Raw genomic sequence first — 27,513 nt, forward strand, 5'->3', positions numbered from 1 at the left:
AGATGCCATTTACTGGAGTACCATAAGTATTGGCTTTAAGCTAAAACCATAACATATCCATGGGGCTGGCCATATATCGGAGAGGAAACCAAGTTATTTTCCACTCCGACCGGGAAAAGATGCTGCTCTTTGACACATCATTACACGATTCAGTTCACGCCCTTTTGACAACACTAGACGCAGACTTCAGGTGCGCCTCGGAAATTCCATAGTGAACGTCAGTAGACCTACTGTCTGGCTTTCAAGTACTTTTATGCAGGTGATATGATAAATAAATGACCATACTTATATTGAGTATTTGTTTTTAGTGGTTAGTTTCCTCCATAATGGTATAATGACAAATGACAATCCTGTAATGCAGTGTCAGGACAGGACGACATCCTTTTGTTTGATTTCCCTGTTCAACAGTTGTGCTTTTTTAACTTAATATTTAATTCTATCAATTTCTGACATTATCCACAACTTACTTACTGTTCAACTTACTGTATTTGCAGACGTTTGAGCTCAGATAATGTGTTGGTTGGTTCGTGTGTACTTTTCACACACCGTAATTTACTTCTTTCCCGACTGCTCTTGAAGCCCACATACTCCCTCCCCCTCTCCGCTTGTTTCCAGCAGCAGAGTCCCGCAGAACAGAATAACTAGCATGGCGCTCGGTGCACTCCCGTTCCCTCGCCGGTGTCCTTTTCGTGTTAGGTTTCCCTAAGCGTCTGACATAGGTATGTTTTTACTATACGTTGTACGCTTTTTAATGAAAGTCTGTCCTGTAAGAACAATAGTATTTGCCGGCTGAACACTCCAGATAAGTGGCTAGTAGATTTCTAGGTAGCTTGCTAACTAGTTAGTAACGTTAGCAAGGAGGCAAGAATTGGGAGATACGAGGCAACAAGAGGAGGAGTCCTGTTTTGGAAGAGGTAAGCAGGGCTGTATTTAGTGGGCGAAGTGTTTTTGAGTTTTAAATAAAATGCTTTTTGCCCGAAAAGTTATAAAAAATCATTTTTTGTCAAGTTTGGTTGTGGTAAAAACTTCTAAATGTTAGTCGGTTAAAAGGTGGCAACATTAAAGTAACATTACCCGCTCGCTAGCGGCTTGTCCCTGCTAGCAAATTTACTTAATTTTGCACATTTGTTAGTTAAACTGTCTTGCATGTCTGAGAAAACACGACCGAGCTGAGTAGAGTAACTAAAAACTCACTGAAGTCACAGTACACGTTTTTCGTGCTGTGTTACGTAATATTGACATTTTTTTCTGGTGTAACGCTACACTGTTACAAGTTTGAAACACTGTGTGGATTTTACAATTGAAAACTCCTCCTGTGGTGTCAGCAGAGGACATGTTGGCTGATTTGTTTTTTTTTATCATTCTTAAAATAAAGTAAGTTGACTACATTCTTGGTAAATCCCCAAGCATGTTTTCGCTCTTGAAAGACAAATCACAGTCTTTCAGTCCAGCTCCATAGCTGTAGTTTTCTCTTTTCGCTGCTGAACTAGCAAAAGTTCAGATCCAGGGATACAGGATCGCAGTTTACAGGTGTAGTTATCGGCTGTCGAGTAAATCAGATTATCTTGACCTTTAATCTCTTGTTCGTAGTAGTTTGTTTTTTTACTAGTGTAGCTTCAGTATTAAATAACTATTTGCATAGAATAAAATAAATGTGGCGTCATTGTGTCAGTTTTTCAGTGGGGCAACTGAGATGTAACATTTTTTTTAAGCTCAACAGATGAAGCAACACTACACAGCTTCTGCCATATGTGATGTCTGTTGCATGCATACTATGACCTATTTCTTTTGTGCACAGTTGATTAATTTACATGTCTTGACCTTCTTTTCTAGCTGATGCCATGGCCATAGCCGAGGCATGGGAGTGACGTGACAGTACTGGTCCTGTATCAACCTTACCAGCATCATGTTTTTCTGCTGAGTTAGAGGCAGAACGCACAGAGAATGGACGAGTCAGTATTGTTGGATTTGCTTGAGTGCCCTGTTTGTCTGGAGCGGTTAGATGCTTCGGCGAAGGTTCTTCCCTGTCAGCACACCTTCTGCCGCCGATGTCTCCAAGGCATCCTAGGCTCTCGTGGAGAGTTGCGATGCCCAGAGTGCCGGACGTTGGTGGAGTGTGCTGTGGATGAGCTCCCCAGCAACATCCTCCTTGTGCGCCTGCTGGATGGCATCAAGCAAAGACCTCGAAGGGCTGGTCCTGGGGCAGGAGTCTGCACAAATGGTACATCTGGAGCCGTGGCCAGGGCACACAGCAGTGGGACCAGGGACCAGGGCACACCAGGAGCACAACCCCAGCGAGCTCAAGCCAAGAGCACCCTTGTGCGGGTTAGTATACTCACTGTGACTGAACATGGATCAGTGAGCATGAATCTGTGTTTCCCATTGTTGGTCAAGCTGAAACAAAACAGTGAAAATCTGTGTGGATTAAAAGCAGCATGTTGCATTACTGGCTCTCTAATCTTTGCTGCGGATTAACTGTTATCATGGTGATCCAAAAGCCAGCCAGTTGACTAACAGCCCAACATTGCTAATGGCAGTGAATGAGAGCAGTTAATAGTAGAGCCAGCAAATGATTCTGCTCTCTGCGCCAAGTGCAGCTGGGCTTTTCCCGTAAGGAGGTTTCTCAGTTCTTTCATAATTGCTGACATTGTCACATGCCAAAGTCTTTCTTGCACTTGAGATCCCTGCCGTAGTGCTGCTGGTCAATGTATATGAGAAATGCAGGGTGCAACTACAGGGTGGTTGTATTATCTGCAGTACTGAAAGTGTACTTAGAGGCTGAAGAAAAATGTGAAATGCTAGGAGTCTGTGTTTCAGCAGAATAATTCAAACAGATGAAAGAGAGATGAGCTTATAAAAACAAGGAGTAGTTTACGCTTTCTATAAGCCCATGGAGACACAGGTTAATAGTAATACAACAGTATTTTTGTTCCTTAATGGTTACATGGAACACAAGATGAAACCAGATTGAAGCCAACAGATGTCATGGCAATCCTTTAGTGTGTTCATGCTATTTTAATGTAATTTATTGGATCTGTGCCTCTAAAAAAAAAAAAAAAAAAAAGTGCTTTATTTCTTGATTATTCACACTCCTCTCTGGGAAAGTCAATCCCCAGCCCTCTTTTTGCAAGACATTATTGGTCACATTATGTTTTATGACTGGTTCACTTTGAAAGTTATTGAAATCTGGGATTACTGTTTTTTTCTATTCTGTTGTGTACCCACTAACTGCTGCTGTTTATAAGTCATAAAACTCAAAGCCACATTTGTGTGTGAATGTGCTACTTTCTCTGAGCTGCCCAGACTAATTGCTATGGAAATAAAGTATTTCATTCAAATACATTCAAAATTTTCAAAATATATTAAGCAACAGTAAAAAAAAAAACAAAAAAAAAAACTGTCACCTCTTTACATCACAGTTAATAGGATGGCTTTAAGATATATTATTGTATAATATTATATTTGTATTTATTACACATTGAAAACCTGGCTCCAAAAAAAGAGAGCAAAAAAATGTGGAAGACCTGTGGGCCCCTCTCTGAGCAGCTCTGGTCTCCACGAAGGGAGGATAGGGTAGATGAAAAGATGTCAAGGTCCTGTGTAGAATCATTGGAATGTCAAGGCGCTGATAATGTATCTGCCGAGCCATGCAGGTACGAAGATCAGAGACCTTGCTGTAAATCGCTACCGGGGACCCGCCTCATTTGCCATAGTATCACTTCAGAAGATTTGTGCTCATTTCAAAAGCTGTTTGTGCATTGTGGAATTCCCCTCAATTCTGAAAAGCCTGTTCAGTGGAGATAAAGAGGTAGACACTTGAAACTAGCACAGTATTTCACCTCTCTTATGTTTTTGAGATTGACAGTCAATTATAGTCCCTCAGTCTGGGCAAGGTAGAATGCTCTCCCATACACACTATAGGAAAGTGTTGTGTGTGTGTGTGAGTGTGTATAATCAAAACCTTATTTTCCTTGTATTCCAACTATTTTGTAGAAAGTCATGTTACTGACTAATGGTGTCTTTCGAGTCTTTCCTGCCGCCCAAAGGCATTCTGCTAATGACAGAGAACAAGAAAAGACATGGCTGTGCAGGTGTAACATTTTCAGAACATAAAAGGCAGAGATCAAAGCTCTTGCTGATGGCCCGGCCTGATCCCTGGCCAGTGCTCCATGGGGACTGAACGCTTCACTGCCCCTGGGTGACACCCTCACTCCCACTTCTTTATTGTCCAGCGTTGTCTGTCCCCCGATATTTGTGGTAACTCAAGGTTTGAACCAGTTCCTCTGGTGCTGTGCCCCTGTTCAAGCAAAGCTCCACCTCTGATTCTTATATGGCCAGAGAATGGCTGGGAGGGGAGAGTGCTGGGGATTGCCTGACAGATGCACAACAGGGTTTTGTCTTGGGTCCCCTCTGATCTTACAGAGTGACCGACACACATGGAGTGGCCAAGAGAGATTGTGTGTGTGTTCATGTGTGTGTGTGTGTGTGTGTGTGTGTGTGTGGATGACTACCAGTAACAGAAGCTGATGAGTGTTAAGTGAAGGTGTCAGGACCAAAAGGGACAAATGTTTAGTGAGTAACCTTGCACAGTCAGCTTTCTGCCCCTCCTCTTACTATCTCCAGGGTTGCAGCAGTTGTTTGACACTCGGCCCTGGCATTTTCTTTGATGGTAGGGAATGAAAAGGCTTGTCTTGAATGTCGAGCTGTGGTTGTCTGGCCCTTCACAGTCAGGTTGATGACTCACCTCCATGGTGCTCCGTTACACGAATGTTTTTTCTTCCTCTTGCCCTTATTGACTCATATAACACAGTATTTTGTTCGCACAGATTGGGAACAGACACCTCAGTGGTATTTCTGCGTGAGTGAGTAAAGCCATTGGAGCTGTCTGGAAGTCAAAGGTCAGGGTTCAGGAGTCATGGTAGTCAGGGGTCGGAGCCAACGAGGGAGAGGAATTAGAAAGAGATTTCCCTGGATGTCTTCAGTTATCATTACAGTCCTCTGGAGAGTTGAGCCTGTACTCCCACAGACTTCAAATACAGCTTCTCATATGATTGTTTCTGCCTTTGTCATAAAAGCTTTAGTGTTCATTTTTATTGTTGATGCGCATTAGCCATAGTTAGGTTACATCTAGGGCCCTAATATGTAAAATAATTGTTATGTGATGAGGCTTAAATTTACAATAATCATTTCAGCCAACTACCTATTGAATGCAAGTGTGTTTTGCTATGTGTCTGCTCAGGTTTGTCTGTCTCTTTATGTGTTTAGGTAATGGGAAATGAGAAACTATTCTCTGCTAAGCTCTTGGGGATGTAATTAGGTCATTCTCTTCTTGGGTAATGAGAGCTTTATACAAGGAAAGTTTTATTTTTCTTTTTATAGGCCTCTTACACTTGATAGCCCCTTCCTTGTGCCATTATTTCTCATTATCTTCAAATCCATTGAATCGATTCTCAACAAACAGGAAGCAAAACACAGCCTATTTTGGTATTATTTGCTGGTGATTGATTAAAGTTGTCTTGAACAAAATGTTTTTGTTCCCAGTTATTTTTATAGTAAGATTGTGGTGTGTTTTGTCCTATCACTTTGTAGTTGATTTATTTCTTCAGAGAAAAAGAATGTTGTTTATGGGTTCCTTATGCAGAGGTATCTCATTAAAATTCCTGTGCACCTCCCTCGTCTGAGGTCGATGAGTCACGCTGGCCCTCTTTGATGACATCATATTGTTGTTGAAGCCTTTCCTCTTGGCCGGCTGGCTGACCTCTGCCTGTGTGACAGAACCCCGTCATTACACCCTCACACTGCCCACATACTGGCAAACACATACTTACTGCTTTCCACTGGGAATTTTTTAAGAGGGCTTTGGTCTATTCATTCCTGCTCTCTCAACACACTCACACTTTTCTTTTGCCTCCTCTGTATTTCCCACGGAGGGCCACAAGTAACCGTGACCTTCTGGACAGTGCTTGTCAGGGATTTTGGAGCCACCTGTAATTTTCTCTTATGAGACACAGACACAGGCTGTATTTTTCTCCCATATTTCTGCTGTGTACCTCCTCCCTCCCTGCTGTCTAAATCCAGGCTGGAGCCTGTTAAAGGTCTAATGAGATTAGAGTTTATTAGACAGTGAGTCGGCACAGCTCCCCGTTCTCCTCTTACTGCTGACTGCTGACTCTCATTCTGAGGAAACAAAACACTTGTTATTTAGTGTAGCTTGTGCGCCTGTGTCTCTGGTTGCCACTATGTATTTTCTCACACTTATCTAATACACCTAAAGTCAGTTTGTTTCTTGTTGACAAGTGCTGTTTTTTCAGTGCCATATTTGTAAATTACATTTTAAATGCATGGCATGGATTGTGTTGTTGTCAAAAATATCTAGAAAGCGGAAAATAGAGGGATTTTCACACTATATCCATTCCCTATACTGCTCGTTCTATTCAGGCTGAAGGTTGAGTGGCACCTATCCCATCATGCATTGGGCAAGAGGAGGTGTATCTGGACAGGTTGGCACTTGTACTGATAACATACATAGACAAACGCATTCATCATCACTTTAACACCTATTCGCAATTCTCACACATTCTCACTTTACCATCCCAACCATGTTTCCAAAAACATAGAGTGAATGAGCAAGAGGTCAGTTATGCTGTGGGAAATGACTGTCCTCCATGTATGAGTTAACATAATTCCCAAGGAGAAGTTCAAAAGACCAAATCATGTAATTTTTAGGTGCAGCCATGGTTGCCTCCTCATTGTAGGGTAACACTGCCCTCTTGATGAAGGGTGTGTGGTTGTCTTTGTCTTTTTTGTCCTTCAAGATTTTCTAGCCCAAACACAAAGAGAAAAGACTTGACTTGTATTGTTCAGACTCCTTTTAACCTCTTTCCCCAGACAGAGAAGGATGTTTTGCGTTAGTGTGTGTGTCTCAGAGGAATGCCATGAGAAGTTGCAGGTCACTGTTTCTCCTCAAAACATTGGGCTTGTCTCATCTCGTCCCACTTGCCAGCTCACATTCGCCTTCAGTAAACCTTCTTAAAGTATCAACATGTATTTATGTGTATTTTCTGTCTGTTCTTTTCTGTAAGACATGCCGTTCTTTGACTCACAAGTCAATGTGGTGATTTGAAAGGATATTAGAGGTCTGTGTCATATGCATAAATAAGTCCTGTGGTTGTGTTGATAATCATGCATGCAGTGACATGCCTCTGCACCTGACAGCCCCTGGGCAGACTCTGCTGTGGCGGTTGTATCTTGTTGCAAGACATCTTTTCATATTAAGACAAAGTACAAGCCACCTGACCATCATTTTCTGGACAGTTTGAACTGTCTAGCTCCCTATGTGAACTGGTGATTACATTTAACCTCATTGTGTAGGGTTTTTTTTTTTTAACGAAGATGGGTAAATGTTTGTTGTCATTTCCAGGGGGTTTAACACTAAACTCTGGGTGGTCCACCAACCAAAAATGCCATATTTGCCAATGGCCTACACCCCCCCGCTTCTTCCATCCATGTCTCAACTCCTGCCAAGTCTGTCAGCATGACAATAGTAAGGGAAGCAGCCATGACCTTACTTACCACAGTGCTATCACACCTGTGGGGGCCAACAAAAGCCTTTTTAGCACTCGTTTTACGTGTGTGGTCCAGTGGACAGGGCTCCTTGAGAAAAATATATTGTTGAAATATAACAGTTTGTTTTACAGCCCACTTTCAGCATTCATGTAGTCGTATAATAATGCAATTTATACCAGTAATTCCAGTAATTTTAGGTCAACTAGTGTCCTAGTCTGTGTGGTATACCCTGACAACAAATTGTTTTCAGTGGAAATGATTCTTTTGACTGTTTTGTCAGCTGTTTGACAACATGTCTCCCATTGTGTCCTTCCCCTATTCCCAAGGTGCCCCTAATACCTGCCTAGCCTTAACAGAGCAGTTTGACCTCTCACCCTGTGTTGTTATTGGTGGACCAGGGTTGGTCATCCATGGGCCGTTTGACTGCTGGCATGTTAAGTGTTTAGTTCCCATCCCTAAGGCAGAATCATGATTTGCGGGGAGTTTTCGTTTTCAGTTGTTTGACCTCTGACCCAGGAGCTATTACTGGCGCTTGATACATCTTCAAGCAGCAGTGACTACCTCTGGCTCACCTTGCTGCTCCATAAGAGATGTGTGGTCCCAGCGCTCCCTTGAGAGATGGGGAAAAGAATGATTCTCTCAAATATTTTAAAAGTTTTCTTCAGATTTCAGGACTTCTTCTGTAAGCCTTGTGTGTTTGCTGTTCTGCTATGTGCTGAAAAGTTTCCTGTTTTTCTTTGAGGCCCAAAGGTGCAGTTAATCTGCGTTTGTCCCCTGAATGACATCTTCGTTCTAGCTGTGAGAAGGCAGTGGGGTATCCAGTACTAAGTCCAGGGGATGAAGTACTGCGCTCCATCATTCAAAGTGACAATGTATTATTTTGTATATGTTCTCTAATAAGAACGGTATGAATGTTACTGTCCATCCATATCTGATGCACCATGGGTTGCCATAACATTCTCATCTGCAGGCAGAACAGTAGTCATTAGCAGTAGAGACTTTGGAAACTATAGAGTGCTCCCTAAAGCATACGTTTTTAGTTGAGGTTGTTTGTCAAGAGTGATTTGGAGGTAAACAAGTGCTACTAAAGTGATGTGAGAGACTAAATTGCAAGATCCTTAGTCCAAATGTCTTATCATTCCAGTCGTACAAGAAATGTCTCTTTTCCTATACAGATTAGGAATAATAAGAAATAATCAGTATTTCATTTTGGAAGATAGTGACACAAAACCAGGCTGCAGAAAGCCTGTGTTCTCAGTTACTCCCCATGTGTAGGGTCTCTCTTGCTGACAGCATTTGATTAATTATTGATGTTGATTTGAATAGGGGAAAGTACTGACTAAAGACTTGGGGTTGGGGAGGCTTTCAGTGATAATATGCTTTCAGCACACACAAGTACTAACTAGAGAATAACATCCCCATTCATATCCCCATCATAACTGTTCTGATTATAGGCAAATGTACTTTGAGCCCATTTGTTTTACACAAACACACATCTAGCCTTCTGTGACTTTGGCCTGGGGAAGCCAGGCCAATGTTTGTTTTAATGAGTCACAGACTGATTTTAGATCCATGAGGGCTCATTACACAGTGCACACCCACAAAAACACAGGTGTGTAGTCAGTACACAAACAGACCCGTGACCACATTATGTTGAAATGTCAGTGCAGGTTTAAGCCAACCAGCTTGTATTTCTATTGATAGGTAGGTGTGGTCTCATGCTGATAATATCATGGGGAGGCTCATTAGTTCCCATGTAAATAGACATCCTGATTTGTTTTAGAGGCATCAACACCTGTCTCTCTTTTCTTCCTCTTAATCCTCTTAATGGTATTACTGTGGGCTGAGTAATCACAGCAACCTGGGATTTTTGAAATGTTGGTCTGTGCCAGCAGAATTGTCTGCTTGTCAAATGTTCCTGGTCTTATGAGCTCTGCCCATGAATTTGCCTCTAATGGCCATGTTGGTCATTAGAGGCAAATTCATGACGAGTGAAAATGAGTCCAAAGCGTCTTCCGATGTTTTTACTGCAGAAACAGAATATGTCAAGCTGCCCAGTACCACTGTCACAGATGACAAGGAGCTCAAACAGACAAACAGGCAGTCTTATAACTGTTAACAGCTGGAGAAAATAAGTTCCGGGGGGGGGGGCATCTTATGTTCAGGCCAATACGGTACTAGCACTATGCTGTACCACATAAAGCACAAGGACCTGGCTGCCATGTCCGAGGATGGTTCGCAGTCGCACCCAAAGGTCACGTCGCTGCTAGTCAGGGGGAGAAAGTGTGATGCGTGCCAGTCCATGGCCATCACCTAGTTGGTGTGCTGAATGATTGAGACCAGTATACTGCGAATCAGTGTGGGCGAGGGATTGAGCCCAAGCACGTTATGCCATTTACTAGAGCTACTGTGATGAAAGGCATTGAAAAACACTGTGAGGAGAAGAAGGATGAGCTAAAAGTCAAGCTAGCCAGGGCAGACAAGCTAGCTCTGACCACTTACTGCGGGACAGCTCTCATAAACGAAGTTACCAGTTAATGGGTGTTGGTCTGTCGAAAGCAAAATTAACCGAAACTGACATCCCCAATTCCCTGCAAATACTCATTTTCTTCTATACTCATATCACTGAGAATATAATTTGGCTTGGCCTGTTTTACATTCGATTCATTACTGTAAAGAAAATCTGAGCTGTACTCTCCAAGCAAAAACCTGAAGCTTTTGTCAAAACAAGACTGACATGAATTAGTTAAAACTGAGAAGTTTAATAATGTAACCTTTGCAGAGGAACAAGAATCTAGTGAGGGCCCCCAACTCTGAGTTCCTCAGATTTCCTCTTTGACACTCTCGCTTCAGTACGTGATGCCTCACTAAACATTCAGTGGAGTTAAAGAAAAGCTAGCAGCTACATGTTACATCTGGGTTGAGTCGAGGGTGGAATGGACAAACACACTCACACTTTCTTAAGAAAGTGAAAAATGGTCAGTGCTGTGCAGCTTCTTGAGTCTGAGAACAGATGCAGTGTTTGTGCCTTGGCCCTTTGCCAGCACTGTGTCAATATCCTGGCTTTGTTTGTCCACTGTAGAGGCGTAGAAATACCAGCCAATGCAAGCAAATGTTCTTCATTTGCCCACTGGTCTGACACGCAACACTGGACAATTGAGAGATAAGCAGGCATATGAGAAACAGTCAGACACTTAATAAAGATAACTGAGGGACAACATAGTAGTAGAGGCTATAGCAGGTTTTGTTTGAGGTTCAGCAGCCTACAGAGTCTTGTCCAGTTCCTTGTCAAATTTCCCCTCGACTTCCAACACTGCGTAAATCGAAGTCAGCCCAAGCAGAGCAGGTGGCTCGCACTGAATGACTAAGAGGAACAAAAGGCCACAGACACTGCACGCTTTCACCAGCACAGTGGAGAGTAATGTGAGGAAATGCTTAGTATTCAGCTCATATTGACTGGTACTCAATACACAGATACTGTGACATTTGTGAACCAATCCCTCTGTAGCTTGGATACAAGCTAAGTTCTTACGTGCAGCACTTCTTAGTGCTAATCCAGCACTGAAATAATACTTTTTACCCAAATATTCTATTGATTAGTGAGGTATTCACTCACCTGTTTCCACTGGTTGTACATGAAAACGTTTTCATTGCAATAGCATTACAGTCCTTTTGTCCAGTGTATTTAAATAGTTCTACAGTGTAATCAGATGTTTGGTAATTCAAAGAGTGTTAGAAATAAATACCATGTAGACAATGTCCGCTACCATGCTTATACCTTTTGCATTTGTTTGACTGTTTTCTTGATGCTTAAAAACTATTTGGAATATGTATCAAATGATAGTTATCATTGGCTCATCAACTATGTACCCTAGTTCTTGCCTGCCCGAATTGTTCTTGTTTTACTAAATTAGTCAGGGTTGTTTACCCAATGTCTGTGTCATAGAACGATGATATAGGTCCAGGATGTCATGCCTTGCATCCTCTGCCTTCATTTTCTTTTCAGTCTTTTGATGTGACACTGTTTCTCTGCCCTTCTCTTTCTAGCTTGTATCTTGCTTCCTTGCTCGCTCTGTCTGCTCTGAAATGTGAGTGGGTTCCTGTGAGAGCAATTGTTAAGCCCAGTGTATGAACTGGCACAGAGTTAAAGAGTTCTGTTCAAGCAGACTGGGTGATCCCCAGGCCACCCAGAACCAGCCTTTACCCTCATCTGAGGCCAGCCAGGTAAAGAAACCAGCACATACACATTAGGCTGCACAAAGAAATCATGTGCCAGTTCATGTGTGAGGGGTTTCGTGTAATTGCATTTTCACAGTAGAACCTACACATACACCCAAACACACGAGAGCTTCATGAAAACCGTATGTGTGACAGCTCTACAGTGTGTGCAAACGCTCTCCCATAAATCCATACTCCCTTCCTGCTAAAATGCTTTCTTTCTGATGATTAATCTGTAGCTTACTTAGTGCACTTGGCTCAGACATGTCTTGATTGTATATCCATGTGTTGAATGTTTTTATAGACCCCACCACCAACTCCACCTATCTCTTTAGACAGAAATCTCAATGTACTTCCCGGTTTTGCACATGGCAGCCTTAAAGGGCCTGTACCTCAACTGGCTTTGATCATGGTCTAGCACCAACATTCCCATGAGCCCCCCAGGCTACAGCTTAAGGTCAGGAACTGGCAGTAAAACTGTAGATTGCTGGGGTCAGTGAGTGGTTTAGTAACTGGCACTCAGGAGAAGAAAACATTGTCTCTCTTGGTATAGAAGTATTAGACTAAGTGAGAGATGCTGTCACTGGCCTGGGAAATGGATGAACATGAGGAGGAACAGGAGGAGAGTTTCGAGGGCTTTCGGAAACTTCCTGTTCTTCTCACATGTGATCCGGGCCTCCATCTGGCCTCCAGACTGTTCTCTTTTTGTGCCTGTACACTAATGTGGAACCTCATTTGCTAATATGTAGTGAGGGGAAACAAACAAGCAAAGTGAGTTGTCATACGGTGAAGGTCTTGGAAAGCTTGAATGGATTATTGCCTCTTTCTGACTTTACGTAATGCAGTCAAGAAGATAAATGGTTCCCACAACACTAGGGCTGAGCATTTCTTAGATTTTATGGGTTCTGATTTCTGCTTGTTTTCGATTATGGAAACCTGGCTGGAAGTCACATTTCAGTAAGAAATGAAACAACAATAATGAAAAAGCAAACCAACTATATTTTCAAAAGATTCAGGCCATGTTCAGACTAGGCTTGCCACAGTAGTTGGTGTTACCGGTGTTACACGGTGTTCGGGCATACATTGATTACATTACTTGCCCACTGTCCCCACCGTCGTTTTGCTTTTTAAAACCTATTTAGTTCATTTTCCAAGTCCAAGTATTTTTGTCATTGTATAAAACAACAAAACGGAGAAGTATGTCTCTGAGCCACATAGTGCAGAAATATGATAAAAGTGGTAATAAAAATAGAGGAAAATATAGTATCTACACTGTGTGGGAGAGCTCAAAGCTGCTGCGTCTGTGTGCGCCGCCATCTTCCACCACATCATGTATCAGCGCCCACATTCATCAAATAATAAAACTTTTAATTTGTAAAATACTAAGCATATTATTAATACTTAGTTGGATGACAGACGCTACAGTTATAAACTGAAAGTGTCTGCTCCGTGACCGTCCACAGCAGCAGAGTGAGACGTCTGTCCTCCCTCTCTGTTGTAAACACACGTAGCTGTTAGCGAGCAGCTGCTTTCGTCACCCCGGGTCTCGGTTAGAGATGCACGATATTGGATTTTTTGCTGATGGCCGATTGCCAATGCCAATACCAATATATGCACATATTTTTTCCAGCTGGCTGAGGAGACTATTATGCATGCAAGCATAGATTGTACTAAGTATGGTCAAGAAAGACAATATATGAAGGAAGAACTTAGGAAGACTGGAGTTCAGGAGCTCAGCGTTAAAACTTTAATGAACTTATCATATCGGCCTCTCATAATCAGCAGAATTCACCGATGCCGATATTTCATTTTAGAGCTTTTATCGGCAGATACCGATGACATGCCGATAATATTGTACATCCCTAGTCTCGGTGCTTGTTTTCAGCAGAAACTCCCGCTCTCTGCCTGCTCAGCCTGTTCTCAGTGTGTGTCTCTCCGGATGGCAGACAGGGGCTCTGGTTCTGGTTCTAAGCGGTGGTTGTCCTGTGGTTCGTCCCTGTGTCTGTGTGTGATGCAGCCCGGCTGTAACACCAGTGTTGTCACAAGTTTATTAACCGGTGGGAAAATGTCTGCACCATGGCATCCCTAGTTCAGACCAACAATTGCACTGCATCAAAAATGTAGCCTCCTCATTAAATTCAAATAACCATTAACTTGCTGAGTGTGTTCCAACAAAAACAACATGCAAGGTTGTCAGGCAAAGTTGATCCTCACCCAATAACCAAATGGAAATGTCAGTTGTTTGCCCAATCCAATGAAATTAGTATCCGACAAATGGAGGTAAATTATCACATTGATGCACAAATCCTGTAAATCTAATAATGCCATGCAACAATTATAATTTCATTGATTTACAATATTTTCCGCAGAGATGACTATGGGATGATTATTGGAATAGTTGGGTATGTAATGCACATTTTGAACGTTCACAGCTTTACACTTGTTTTTCGTTGGGTTTAACACTTTATATTCTTGAGCATAATGAATTAATTTGCTTGGGTACATAAAAAACCCTGTACATTCTCTATACCATGCTGCGGTAAAGGTTTTTTCATGTTAGAAGAATTTCCTCCTTTGCATGAAATATTTTTAAGTGATTAGAGAGCTTTAGAGGTCCTGCTAGGTGGATTTTGTTACCTTCGGACAGTGCCTGGTTAGCTGTTTTCCCCAGTTTCTATACACATGCTAAGATAAACCGCTCCTAGCTTGAGTCTTATGTTTAACACGCAGACATAAGAATGGTATTGATCTTCTCATCTAACTCCTAGCAAGAAAGCGAATAAGCGTCCTTCACAAAATGTGTAATTATTTCTTTGAGGTGGCCAATTCACCACTGCCCTGGGCCCCATCACTGCAGCCTCTCCCAAGACTGGACGCTGGCTGGATTCTAAATGACACTCTTTCATAAGATTCACTGCACTGTCAAGAGACCCATAAATAGCCCAAAAAGTGCTCCTGTGTGGAGTTTCCATAGAAACCAGAGAATGGGAGTTTTTCTTTTGTCTCAAACTGAGAGAGAGACAACAGCTCTAGATGAGCAAGCTGTGTCATGAGGTTCTGCTGTGACAAGAGCTGCTCATCTGAAAGTCCCTGTGTCACAGCTTGATTTGAACGCCAGCTAGTAAAGATTAGGCATATTTATATTATAATTTCCTTTATTTTAATTGAATCGTATTCTTAGTGATCCTCATATTTATGCTTTTTGGACATACTGCCCTTAAGAACTGTATATTCAGATCCAAGTAAGTTACTTGCACTGAAAGGTATCCCAAATCTCTTGGTAAATTCATGGGCAGCAGACAAAGTAAAACAGATAGTTCATCTCTCATTCATTGGTATTGTTTTGCCCAACAATGAGGAAATGTTACCTAAGATTGCAGATATTTCTCAACAGAATACAAAGAATATAATACATACTCATTGTCAATATATTTAGACAATGGTGGTTTTTGTCACAACCATAGATGGAATAGACCTTAAACAAGATGGAAAACTCATTCCCAACAATACAAGTAGATGCACAGTTTCAACCTCTGCCTTCAACCAACCTGATTTTTTATACATAGTGAATCACTCAATTGTGTGCTTGGTTAGTTTTGGTTACATCTAAAAATACTTGCTTTGATAAGCTTGATATCACTGCCGTTTGTCTGCCTCTCTGTAGCCCACTCCCTGTATTTTATACCAATAATTCCTCAGGTTTTTAGACAGAGTGGGGAGTTGGAGAAAGACTGCTGTACAGTGGTCATTAAAAAGACCATTAGGAATCAATTTAAACTAATGCAGTGCTAATGGAAACAAGATGGTCCCTGCCCTCAGTATTCCTCATTTCCCACCATGTGTCACTTATTGTGCCACAATGTTGGTGGCAAGATCTTCAGTAAACAGTGATCTGGTAATGAACAACAAATGTCCTATGGCCACCTGGTCAGTGTGGCAGATGCTGCTTGTGCTCCCTCTGGTAGAACGTCTGACATGTCTTGTAGAAGTGCAAACCTGATAGACTAAACCCTCCCTTGCACATAGCGTTTTGGCAGTAGCACCACTCCTCATTTTGAACCCCCTGCAGAGCTCCTGGAGGTGCCCATATGGGAGTGTAGTCATGTCTGGCACTTAGACGTAGGGGGTAAAGGTTTCTGTCTACTGTGGTTGCACACAACCCTTGAACTGCTGACGGAGCAAAAGTTACCTGTAACCTTGATGTATTACAGCTGCTTCATTCAAGTGAAAGAAAGCTATTTAATTTTATGTTTGATGCATGTCAGGTTCATAATGTTAGTGTGATTTTGTTGTCTGAGCCATGCTTATAGCACAACAGTTCAACAATGTATTTAAAGAATCTTTTACAGAACACCTAATTCTTTGTCTTTAAAACATTACTGTCTAAAAGCAAGCTGTTAGCGTGATTATCCCCATCTGACCTAGTCTTACCTCCATGGGTTGTGCTTTTGTGCCAGTCTGTTCACTGGTTGTTGACATTTGGCTGTGCTGTAGAGCAGAACACTTTGGTAATTCAGTTATAATCCAGTCCTGTGGAAGAGAACACTTTAACAGCCAAATCCCCTTAGCACACAGGTCTAATTGCATTATCTGCTATACAGGGGTAATTGCACACACCAGCTGATGCTCTGCACATTGAGCCTAATCTCTCTTTCTTTACCTCTCTCTGTCTCTATCTTTGTCTGTTTATCCGTCTGTCTCTTGCTCATACACACACAGGTAAGTTAGCATTGTTAGCACTCTCTAGCGCAAGTCAAAACTTAATTAAGAAAGTGGAGTAAAGTTTCACTCCAGGTATAATGTTTCTATACTGATTTCCAGCAAAGCTCCTCAGTGCTGTAGCACATTGATGGATGAAGGTTTCAAATTGTACCGCTACCTGTTATATACTTCACTGATCAGCATATTCACCACTGTGTCAAGCAGTCTACGAACCAAAATATACCAAATCACTTATTATCTGGGTATCTTATTTGATAGTGCAGGTATAATCACCAGTTTGAGAAAGCTGGGCTGCTGGATACTGGTATACAGGTATTATTGTGGTTTTAAATGTTATTGGTAGTATATGAAAAAGTAAAGGTGCAGTCTAAGAATTTGTTTTTTGATATAGTTTTGTTCATAATTTGCTTATTGTAAAAAATAGGAGTTATAATTAGGCCATTTTGAGGGCCTCAAAATAAAGAACCACAAGCTTCTTGTGCCCCACAGACTGCTTATTGGTTACCTAGAGTCTAAGTGGGGTGTTGCAGCTGTGTGTAATCATGTACTTCAAATCTTGAAAGAAGCTAGTAGTCATTAGACGTTGCCTACAGATTCTCATTAGAGTAGCAACAGTCTGATACAGTAACCCAACAGTGGCTTATGCTGCTGTATAATTGCTTCCATAAACTTTCACCGCAGATGTTGAGAACAATTGAAGAGGTGGAGTGAGGAAAAAACTTGGTTGCCCCTCCTTTGACCAGAAAAATTCTGTCGGATGTTGACGTCTTCTCTTGTGGCTTTCTGGTGTTTGGGCCTGAACTCGAGGCAGAACCTCCCTTTTTTTTCCTTGCCAGAGATTCATGCAGAGATGTACCCTAATGCAGTCTTCCTCCCCCTCGGGAGGAGTTAAAAGCAATAAAAGCAAGGAGGATCTTTCTGAGTATGTGATTGTGTGTGCTGCTAGCAGCCTGAGATGACGCTTTTTTATAGTATCTCTGTGGTGGCAAGTCTTAAGCTCTCTTCTGTACATTCCTATTAAAAGCACAGTCCCAACTCTTTTCCAGAGGGGACATTTGGTCAGGACTGCTGGTGCTCCTTTATGCGGGTCCACTGCAGACACAACAGCACTGTCTCCATGGACGCAAACCGGATATTAACCCCCACCCCCCAGTTTTCCTCTGTCTTGCGCACCCACACCACCTCTCACATTCATAGGCCTCTACAGTCAGTCTCTCCCTCTCACTATGTTAAGCCGAGTGAAACATGGAAATGTAACTCTGCTGACAACCCGTCTTTCATGAGGCCAGGACAGGGAGATCAAGAACCAGCTGTGAAGTAGTGTGGAAACAAAACATACTACTCTGTCAGGAGTGAGTGTGCTCTATGTTGACCAATACAGAACTCCATCAGGGAAAAACCTCACTTTCATTCAGTTGAAATCAGTAGGAAAATCATGACTTCCCACAGTCTAACCTGGCTAACAGAAAGGACACATTGTTCTGGTACAGTATTTGGACATACAGGACTTTATTTACTAACATCTTTTTAGGAGTGCAATCACTTTTGGCATGTGCAAAAGCAGTTATGTAACAATGCTGACTTTGGACACTGTGCTGCTGCTAAAGGTTTTATTAAGTCTTGACCTCTGTGTACAAACAAGCACTTACAAACTTCACAGTTTCAAGAGGACAAGCATTTCATATTTACCATGTAATTAGATCCCATTGGTTTTGTGTAGCGTGAACCTGTTCTGTCATTTGAAACAAAAATGGCAGAGCTTCCACTTTCATTTGCATTTTCATCACGAAGCTCCCTGCCAGGCCTGGGTGGGCTCAAAAGCCCGTTTTCCCCTGAAAGGAGGCCCAGTTCCAGTGCAGTGTGCAGGGGGCTGCAGTACCCCTCCTCCCACTGCTCTCTCCCCACAGGCTGGACCAGCAGAGCCAGAGACCGATTGGCTCTGTGCTTCAGGCTGTGTGATTCTCTGCAGCAGGGTAATGTCACCCTGGCTCACCATCACGGCTCATTCTGTACTTTTATTCTCCTCTGAGCCTTTAAACGGTTCATTAGCCTTTAACAAGACTGCAGAGCCTGTTCCAAGCTCTGCTTTAACCCATCTCTCTCGGGCTAACTTTCTCACCCTGGCAGTATCCGCATGTGTCCTAGTAATTTTTCTTATCTCTGTCCATATTTCTTGTCGACTCTGCAGTTGTTGAGATCAGTCAGTTGGCAGTGTTTGTGATTCTGATCACTGCTAAGGATGTATAACAGCAGTGGGATAAATGGTGGGGGGTTGGTTTGAACTGAAGCCTTCCTCATGGACACCCACCCTGAATGGAGAACATTGATGCTTCTCTATCCTGCTACTCCCCCCCCCCCCCACCCACCCCCACCTCACTCCCTGGTCCCTCTTTCCCTGGATTGTCATTCCCTGAATGGGCCTTTCAGGACTCTAGGCTAGCAGACTGAGATACAAAACCTTCCTCTGCAAGATAAAGGGACAGGGCCCTGGGCCTTCTGAAGGCGTTAGTCGGCTAGTCACAACCAGCCGGGCTCATCACATTTAAACTGTGAACACACAACACATAGACCTTGTCACTGTCAGGGCATGTACTGTCTCTGTAGAAACACACACTCACAGATGTGTGAATCTTTTTTGTTTGTTGTGTTAAAAAACATACTAAATTCCCTCAGTGCCTGTTTTCTGGTTAATTAAGGAGTGACAAGGCTGACTGTGAACGCTGTTTTGAATTGTGATGGCTTCTATATCTATCAAGCTTGTTATAGTGCCTCTTTGAGCCCTCACTTGAATATTTTCCATTCCTGTTCTCTAGCACTGTTGTAGTACCTTTCTGAAAAGTGCGCTTTCGATTAATGATTCATTTTTCATGAATCTTGTCCCAATTCAACACCATATATTAAAACTAACTTCACAAAGAGAAAGTATAATGTTTTGCACTGCAACTTTTAAAGGCTGTGAGTAACCCTTTAATTTCCGTTCTACACTGAAAAGTCAAGCAACTTAGAAAGCATTCCATCATTGTTGAGTATACTTAATTTTGCTGCTTTTTCAATGTTAATCCACCACCATTACTGGTTAGAAATAGAATTAGTATGTCTTTATTGTTGTCATCACTCTTTCTCACACCTCTCACCGTCAATCTCTGTTTTCAGGGTGTACCTCAGCTCCCTTGTGCCAAGGCGCTCTACAACTATGATGGCAAGGAACCAGGAGACCTCAAGTTCAGCAAGGGTGACATCATCATCCTGCGTCGGCAAGTGGACGAGAACTGGTACCACGGTGAGATGGGTGGAGTCCACGGCTTCTTCCCCACCAACTTCGTCCAGGTTATCAAGCCGCTGCCACAACCGCCACCTCAGTGCAAAGCCCTCTATGACTTTGAGCTTAAAGACAAGGAAGCAGACAAGGACTGCCTGCCCTTCTCCAAGGTGAGACTGCAACACCCACAGCTCTGCCATGTGGTCGCTGTAGTAAAACAAAAATAACTCTGATTACAGTGACACACTGTCTTCTAAGCCTTAATTTTCTCAAGTTATGTGTGTGCTAGTATGTAAGGGTTGTTAACTTAAACGTCTAGAGAAATGGTTTAGATTCTGAGATGAACGTCATATAGAGCGAAGCACAACTAAACTACAATAATGAAGTGGTTCTATCTGTCCAGCTGTTTGGTTCATACTTAGATGCTTTTGTACTGTAGTCAGTTGTTTATATGCTGCATGAGCAAAATAGAAACAAGCTTACTAAGTAGTTTTACAAACAAAATGCCATGCCTCAGACGCCAGCTTTTTTACTCTTGGGCATGTTCCCTTTAATAAAACATTGACCCTACCTCATTATTTCTGTTCCAGTGTTTGTTCCTCAAGGATGAGAAACACTCTTAGTTAGCAGCATCATTAATTATGTTCTTCCTCATGCAGCGCCTCTCTCTGTCTTTATATTTCAGGACGATATCCTGACTGTGATCCGCCGAGTGGATGAAAACTGGGCAGAGGGAATGCTGGGAGATAAAATTGGAATTTTTCCCATCTCATACGTTGAGGTAAGAAAACAAACTAGATTCAGTGCTTTCAAAATGTCACCAGTGATTAATGGAGCAAATGCCTTGTGAAGATCAGCAGAGTGCTAAGATCCTTTGAACACATCTTGCAAAATGTGTACAATACTTCTCTTCTTTTGAAATGCTCATATGTTTTATTGAAGCGCTAAACATGTCTTTGAAGATTTAGATTCAGACAGTCTTAACCTCTCTGAGCTCCACAGGTATCACTTAAAAGCTTTTGGAATAATCCAGACAGAATTAAGTAAATCTTTGTCCTTTAAAGATCATTTCATTTTTTACTTAAAAGCTGTCAGTGGCAGCGTGTGCTCCATTTGTATCAATATCATAAACAAGCAGAAACAATATTATGTTGGAAAATTTGTGTGGTACAATGAAAGAATCTCAGAATAGTCTTTCAGTCTTGAATAAAGTAATGGGTTGCGGTACGTCTTTTTAAAAAAAACAGTTTTCTTTATTCCTTTCATATATATTTTATCCAGGTGCAATAAATATTCATATTTTTATACACTGAGTGGGTGTTTTTCATTAAAAGAATATTTCAAAGGCTATATGTTGTTTTGTTTTTACACAGCAGGAGAGAATATTTTGTTTTCCTCTATCTAGATAGTATGCACTCATGTTTCAGGTTTCATAAACACATACAGCAACATCACAGACATATAGAGAAGAACATAAAAAGTTTTTTAAGTGAACATGTAGGTCATAGTGTTGTTATTGCTCTAGATGCTTTTGTTGCCCCCTCTAGTTATTTATATACAGTAATGTACAATCGCTGTTAAGGGTGGTCTTGAATTTTATGAGGTTATGGTTCTCCACTTTGTATTTAAATTTTAATCCTGCATGTCTGACTTAATGTGCTGACATGTCAGTGATGAACCTGCACAGGCTCTCTCCTGGATTGGAGTCAAATGCTTAGCTTTTATGTCCTAAGTAGAGGGAGCTGCTTGGGGCGATGTGTGACAGCAAGTGAGAGCACCCTGTGATTAACTGAAATCTCTTTGATTTTTACTTACAGTCACACATGACAGTGCCTGAAAGGGTCACAAAGCCTGCCATCTCATACCCTCCCTCAGAGTAATATGTTCCGTGTTAAGACCTGATAGGTCATTCTGCTGCTCACCATCTCTACAGACTAGATAAAGACAGATAAAGATGGAGAGTGACAGTTTTCATGATCACTCTAATACTCCTAGCTCTGTCACTCCTTCCCCTCTATCTGTTATTTCCACCTTACTACTCTCTCAATTACCCCCTGCCCCTTTCTCTCTCTCCTAGTTCAACTCGGCAGCTCGTCAGCTTATAGAGTTGGACAAGCCGTCAGACTCCAGCGGAGACTCTGGTGAGGGGGCCTCCTCAGGGCCCCAGAGCAATGGTGCCCAGCGGGCAGGGGAGAAGAAGAACAGCAAGAAGCGACATTCCTTCACCTCTCTCACCATGTCCCACAAACCCATGCTAGCTCCTCCCCCCCAGCGCCACTCCATGGAGATTAGCGGCCCAGTCCTCATCAGCTCCAGCAACCCCACAGCAGCTGCTCGAATCGGGGAGATCAGTGGGGGGCTTTCCTGCAGCGCACCTTCACAGGTAAGATACTCCACAGGAAGGGAGGAGATGGAGGTCCCCTCTAGATATGTTGACTAAAATCATAAAATTCATATACAAAAGCATGGAACATAAGCTCCATTTAACCATTTACAACATGTGTCCTTCTTCACACTTCACAATGGGGCCACATTCGTCTATGTACTGAACACAAAACTGAGAAACATGCAGCACTTACAACATTACTATGTACCCTCACTATGATGCTTATTGGCCGCTTAAGCTGTTTTCACAGATGAACTCCAGACAATGTCTTCTCACCTACTGGAAATACAACATTTGGTTTAGGCGAGGGTTGCAGAAGGCAGGACATGACGTAAAAAGTAGGCTGCGGTTGTAATTCAGCATTTTTAAGCTTATTACTGGAAATAAAACAGCTTTTATTTTACGAGAAATCACAGGAAGTCCTCTCTCCCATTGGCGCTAGCTTCACAGCGGAGCGTTATGGCCCAGTCAAAACAACACAGCTTAGCTTGCCTGCTGTGTTTATCCAGTGCCAGCCACATGATAGAAACGTCATCAGCGCACCCATTTGCTCGCCGTGAATTCTCTGGAAAATTACCTGCTGTATTCACACATGGGTTCAATCAGCCATTACATAGACTTTGTACGAGGGAGCTGGCACGGTAAAGTCCGTTTCATGTAGGGGCCGACTGATTTGGACATTTGCGTTTACATATACAACTCCTCCAGATAATGTCTGGAAAATTTCAGGGTTGCAGTGCATGTGTGAAAAGGGCTTTAATGTGGCATTCTTAAATCCAGTGTACTGGACGAGATGACTCTCTAAACCATCTGACGTGTCAATATCCCGTTCAGTGGTGTTTAATTGCATAACTGAAAAAAGAACAATGTATTACACAAATCATGGAAAACAAAAAGTCCAGCTTCAGCTCTTTTTGTTTTCACAAGATGTTTGTTGCTCTTCAAAGGCCCCACTCTCCTTCTGTCAGCAATTAGGCCAACTTCCCTTTTCCCCATCATACCAAACAGGCCATTGCTCCATCCAAGCGTTTGAAATCATGGATGCGTGACTCCACTCGTCCGCAAAAACGACTCCAGCTTAGCCCTCAAGGTTTCCACATCAACCCCGACATGACAGCAACTCACAGCTGCTTTATGGTTGCCAGCCGCTGGAGACTGAAGGCTTTGACTTGGTGCTAGACAGTCAGAGGAACAGACATGCACGTGGACAGGACAAGTGTCATTTGTCTTTGTCTGAGGCTCTCTGAGTCCATTTAAAATAGGTAAAGAATAATAATCAGTAAACTATAGAATTACATAATCAGGTGAAGGTGATCTTTTTCATGATTTCAAAGTTATCTTTTTTTTAAATGTCAGCTGGCTATTTACTTTGTCTACACTGTATAAAGACAGTAAGGACAAGTGGTTTGACAATATTCTGATGGTTTGGCTGGTAGCTAACTCTGCTTTTGTATTATTTTTTGCTTTTTTGTTCATTTTTTCTCTTGAACATACCTTCCGTGCTGTCTGGTTATACCAGACTTCCTGAAATGCTGTGCTCCAAAACTCCCCGTTAAGCTCAGTCATTAATGTTTCATCTACAGTCTGCATGTTAATGTGTTTCTTTTGTGTGTAGGAGACGGAGAGAGTTTGTGCCTACAGTAAAGTGGATCTTGAGAACCCTCTGTCTTTTTTTTTTAAAACCCAAAACATTTTCATGTAGATACGATGATATGATTTATATTTCATCAAAGACCTACCATGCGGAAGCTGTAATCATGTTTTTAATGACTCCAGACTTGGCTTTTTCCCATCAATCATTATCAGGATACTTTTAGAATAAAAGAAACCTTTATGCATGCCTGTAAAGTGATCCTCCTTGGTGACAACAATATGTTTGATTTACAGATCACTGTGTTAAATAAAAACACAATAGAAAGACACTCCAGGCACTGTATGCACAGGCTCTTTGCTCTTCTCTCCCTCCCTTTCACCTCTACTCATCTTCTCTCCTTCCAACACTCAGACACAATGACAACAAAGGTAAGCCCTAGTTGCCTAGGGGGCTGAGAGTCTGTCTTGAAAATGAACACTCCTCCCATCCACAAATGTACGAGACAAGATGAGGAAAAATTGTCAAGGAACAAAAAAGGGCTGCTGCTGATGACATTCTTCATAAAGAAAATGATTTTCTTTTAATGCAACATACTTGACCTTTAGCGTAGTGTTATTTATAACGATGTATACAATGAAGGCATACACAGACATGTCACTAACAGTGTCACTTTTGAGCACACTGTTACATTCTGCTTTCCTTTGGCACACCACATTGCACAATAGATAAGGAAGCAGTGAAGACAGAGTCTGGGGTTGGTCTGCTTTCTGAACGGTTCACCTTAAGAGGCGGCTTCTGTCTGGAGCAGTCATGCATAGAGAGAGACCACAGGCTACAGGGAGATATTGTGTGTCCAACAGTATAGCCTTGTTACCAAGACACTACCATGACTCACGTGGATGACTGGCCGGGAAAACCACCTCTCTTTACTCGCCCAATGAAATGTCCTGCCGGATGGTCACCTGATTTCAGTTTGCCAATCAGATCGTTAGACGACCAATGAGGTTATGGCTAAGTCACTTAGATACAAAGCCACATGTTTGCGTCACTGTTCAGTGAGAGTCATTTTCACACAGTGTGACAGAATGGGATAGTGTTTTTAAGATGAAATTGTGGTATGTTGTGCTCTAAAATACCATAATATAGTTATGAATGTCCTGATTGATTACAATCATGAAGTGTTTACTTCAGCACATTTCATATTTTTCATGAGTGAGTAGAGCTTTTCCACTACATTGGATTCAGTGGGCTTATTTATGTTGACAGGTACACATTTGCACAACTGGACTAATCGTGACCCCACCCCCGAGTAGTCCTGTTACTACAGCAACGGTCTTCACATTTCCCTCTGAGACGAGCTACACACCCATCCCTGTGGTAGGTGGAATCTTCTACAGGTCTGAATCTCACGAACCTATCGGCCAAAGCAACTAAAAAAACAACAAATATTGTTTCAGTAATGGATTCAAGTTAGTACGTTGCTTTATCTGGAATGTTACTGTGGCTCAAGCCAAAGAAAATGCATTTGTATTTTCAAAGTAAGTTTTTTGACAGTTGAGACAATTTGCACATTGTTTAGTTCAGACAATTATATATTATGTTATACATTCATGTGTTGATGTGCATTTGTCATTTGGTAGTATTGATAGCATTCATTTAATACACTTTTATGTGATCAATGCAAAACCTTGTTGCATTTCTATACCATACTGCATGGAATAGATATTAGGGTTGAACATGTTTGCATAAAATTGTATAAAAGGACACTATTTTATACTATGCATAAAATGGTATAAAATGTTTCCATTGTACATAAATATGGGCTTGAATGAGCCGACGCACATAGTAATGTTACCTTCAAGAGTTTTGCTTTTCCCTGAGAAGATGAGTTATTTGAGATGAGAAGATCTTCTTCCTCACTTTGCATAAACTGCCAACAAGTAACATTGTTACTTCAGGCTGTTAAAATGAGAAACTGTTAATCTGGATTCTATGTCAAATAAGATACAGTAGCTTTATTGTTCCGCGTTTTATCAACAAACTCTATAAGAGTAGTGACACCTTGTAATCTTTTAAGTTCACCTGTTAATATGTTTCTTACAGTTAATGCTGAGGAAAAATAAGTACAACTAAAAATGTCAAGCAATCCCTTCAGTCTACTCAAAACAGCACGTACACTTCCTGTCTGTCTATGTGTATGCTCTGGCATGTGGAGTTTCTGAATGAGCAGGAATGTGTACACAAAAGGTTGAGCTCTCCGCTTCACTTGGGAACTCTACATGATGTTTTTGTACAGATGATTTCTCTAGCCTGCAGGCAACCTAATTATCTCAGCTCAAGCGTCAGCAGTGAACTGAAACGCACATTGACACTCACACGTACACATCGGCCTATACACATACCGCAGGGCTGTCTGAGTGCCACTCTCCTCCCCCATGGTGTCATGGAAGCTATTACTCTGCTGCTCAGTGCTGGCAATGTTGAGCTTTTGAAGACTTGTCTTGCTCATAGGTGTAGGAGTTGGTTTCACTGTCATCCTAACGCACTGTGCCTATTTGGGCTTTCAGTTTTTCACAATTTCAAAAAAAAAAAAGTTTTATGTTTTCATGTGCTCTGTGTTGATTGAGCAAGTTTGTTACTTAGTTTTAATCCTGCTCTGTGAAATAACAGAAGAAACAACCTAGAAGTACACAAAGGATACAAGGAAAATGTGGCGTCATGTCAAAAGCTTGAGTCACTTTTGACATTACAGACATTCAACAAGGCAAAACAAGTGAGTCGAGATGAATCCACTCATGGTTTGTTTGAGGGTTCTTCTGAAGTGTGTCTACAGACCTGTTTTTCATTTCATATGGTCCCAATTAAATACTGCAATGGATTTAACATCTAGCTATGTGGTCTCCTAGCAACAAACAAACAAGCAGAATAGGAGATTCTCGTTTGCAAGGGGAAGTCAGGGACAAGACCGTAGTATCTGCCAAGCCTGACTCTCCCTTGGTATCGGCAAACTGGAGGGAATAACCCAGATGACAGATGATCTCTCATACTCTTTCCCTCTTTGTTGCTCGTAAACAAACTGGTTTCTCCTCTTACGCAACATACACTCTCTGTTTTTTTTAGGCTCACGTTACTTGTTTTTGTCTTTCTGCTACATACTGAGAGGAAGTAAATGATGAATTGTCGTCAAATTAAGTAATTAAATATTTGATACTTTCCAGCTACTGATATGATTTTCTATTCTTCTTTTACAGGATGCTCTCCCACCACCCCCACCTCCTCCCCCACAGTCCTCTGTCTGTGGAGCAGCATATTCATTGGCTGCCGGACAGAGACCCTCCCCCAGCATAAGCGACCAAAGTGGGAGACAAAGACCCACAGTGTGAGTTATAAAAACAGTCCCACACAAAAATATGCAGTCTTCTTAAATGTGCAGTGAAATGTCAGAAGCAGTTTGCACACCAATGGCCCAGGGCTTTAATGCACATGCTCGGTTCAGAGGGGAAGGCCTCGCCCGTCTGTGACCCCTCAGCTGTCAGTGTGAGGCTGCAAAGTGTGAGCTTGTGCACAGGTGAAAGGGTTAAAACCTGTGGGTAACAGTCTCCTGGGTCCCATTGGAGATCCTCTCTGTCACCCTTGACTTTTGACCCCCTCACCCTTACCCCTCATTACTCCTCCAAGACACTACACACCTGATAAGAATTAGATCCACCCATGCCTACCCTCCCGCCGTCATCTGTGTCTGCTTGTGCATGCACGTCAGACTCTGAG

At 42.1% G+C, this 27,513-nt stretch overlaps 1 protein-coding gene across 2 annotated transcripts in view; it reads left to right on the forward strand.

Moving 5' to 3' along the window:
• Positions 1-608: 608 nt before the first annotated feature.
• Positions 609-27,513, forward strand: part of sh3rf1 (SH3 domain containing ring finger 1) — a 32,535-nt gene continuing 5,630 nt past the window's right edge. Inside the window, exons 1-7 of one of the 2 annotated variants that reach the window (XM_042416667.1) lie at positions 609-914; positions 1,834-2,325; positions 19,660-19,935; positions 20,451-20,546; positions 21,843-22,148; positions 25,012-25,122; positions 26,997-27,124. In XM_042416667.1, the coding sequence (XP_042272601.1) occupies positions 1,945-2,325; positions 19,660-19,935; positions 20,451-20,546; positions 21,843-22,148; positions 25,012-25,122; positions 26,997-27,124 (1,298 nt within the window). In that variant the 5' untranslated portion in view covers positions 609-914; positions 1,834-1,944. The remainder of the gene's footprint in view (positions 915-1,833; positions 2,326-19,659; positions 19,936-20,450; positions 20,547-21,842; positions 22,149-25,011; positions 25,123-26,996; positions 27,125-27,513) is intronic. The other variant, XM_042416668.1, reaches the window with a different exon arrangement.

This window comes from Thunnus maccoyii, chromosome 7 (genome assembly GCF_910596095.1).
Source record: "Thunnus maccoyii chromosome 7, fThuMac1.1, whole genome shotgun sequence".
Taxonomy (NCBI): domain Eukaryota; kingdom Metazoa; phylum Chordata; class Actinopteri; order Scombriformes; family Scombridae; genus Thunnus; species Thunnus maccoyii.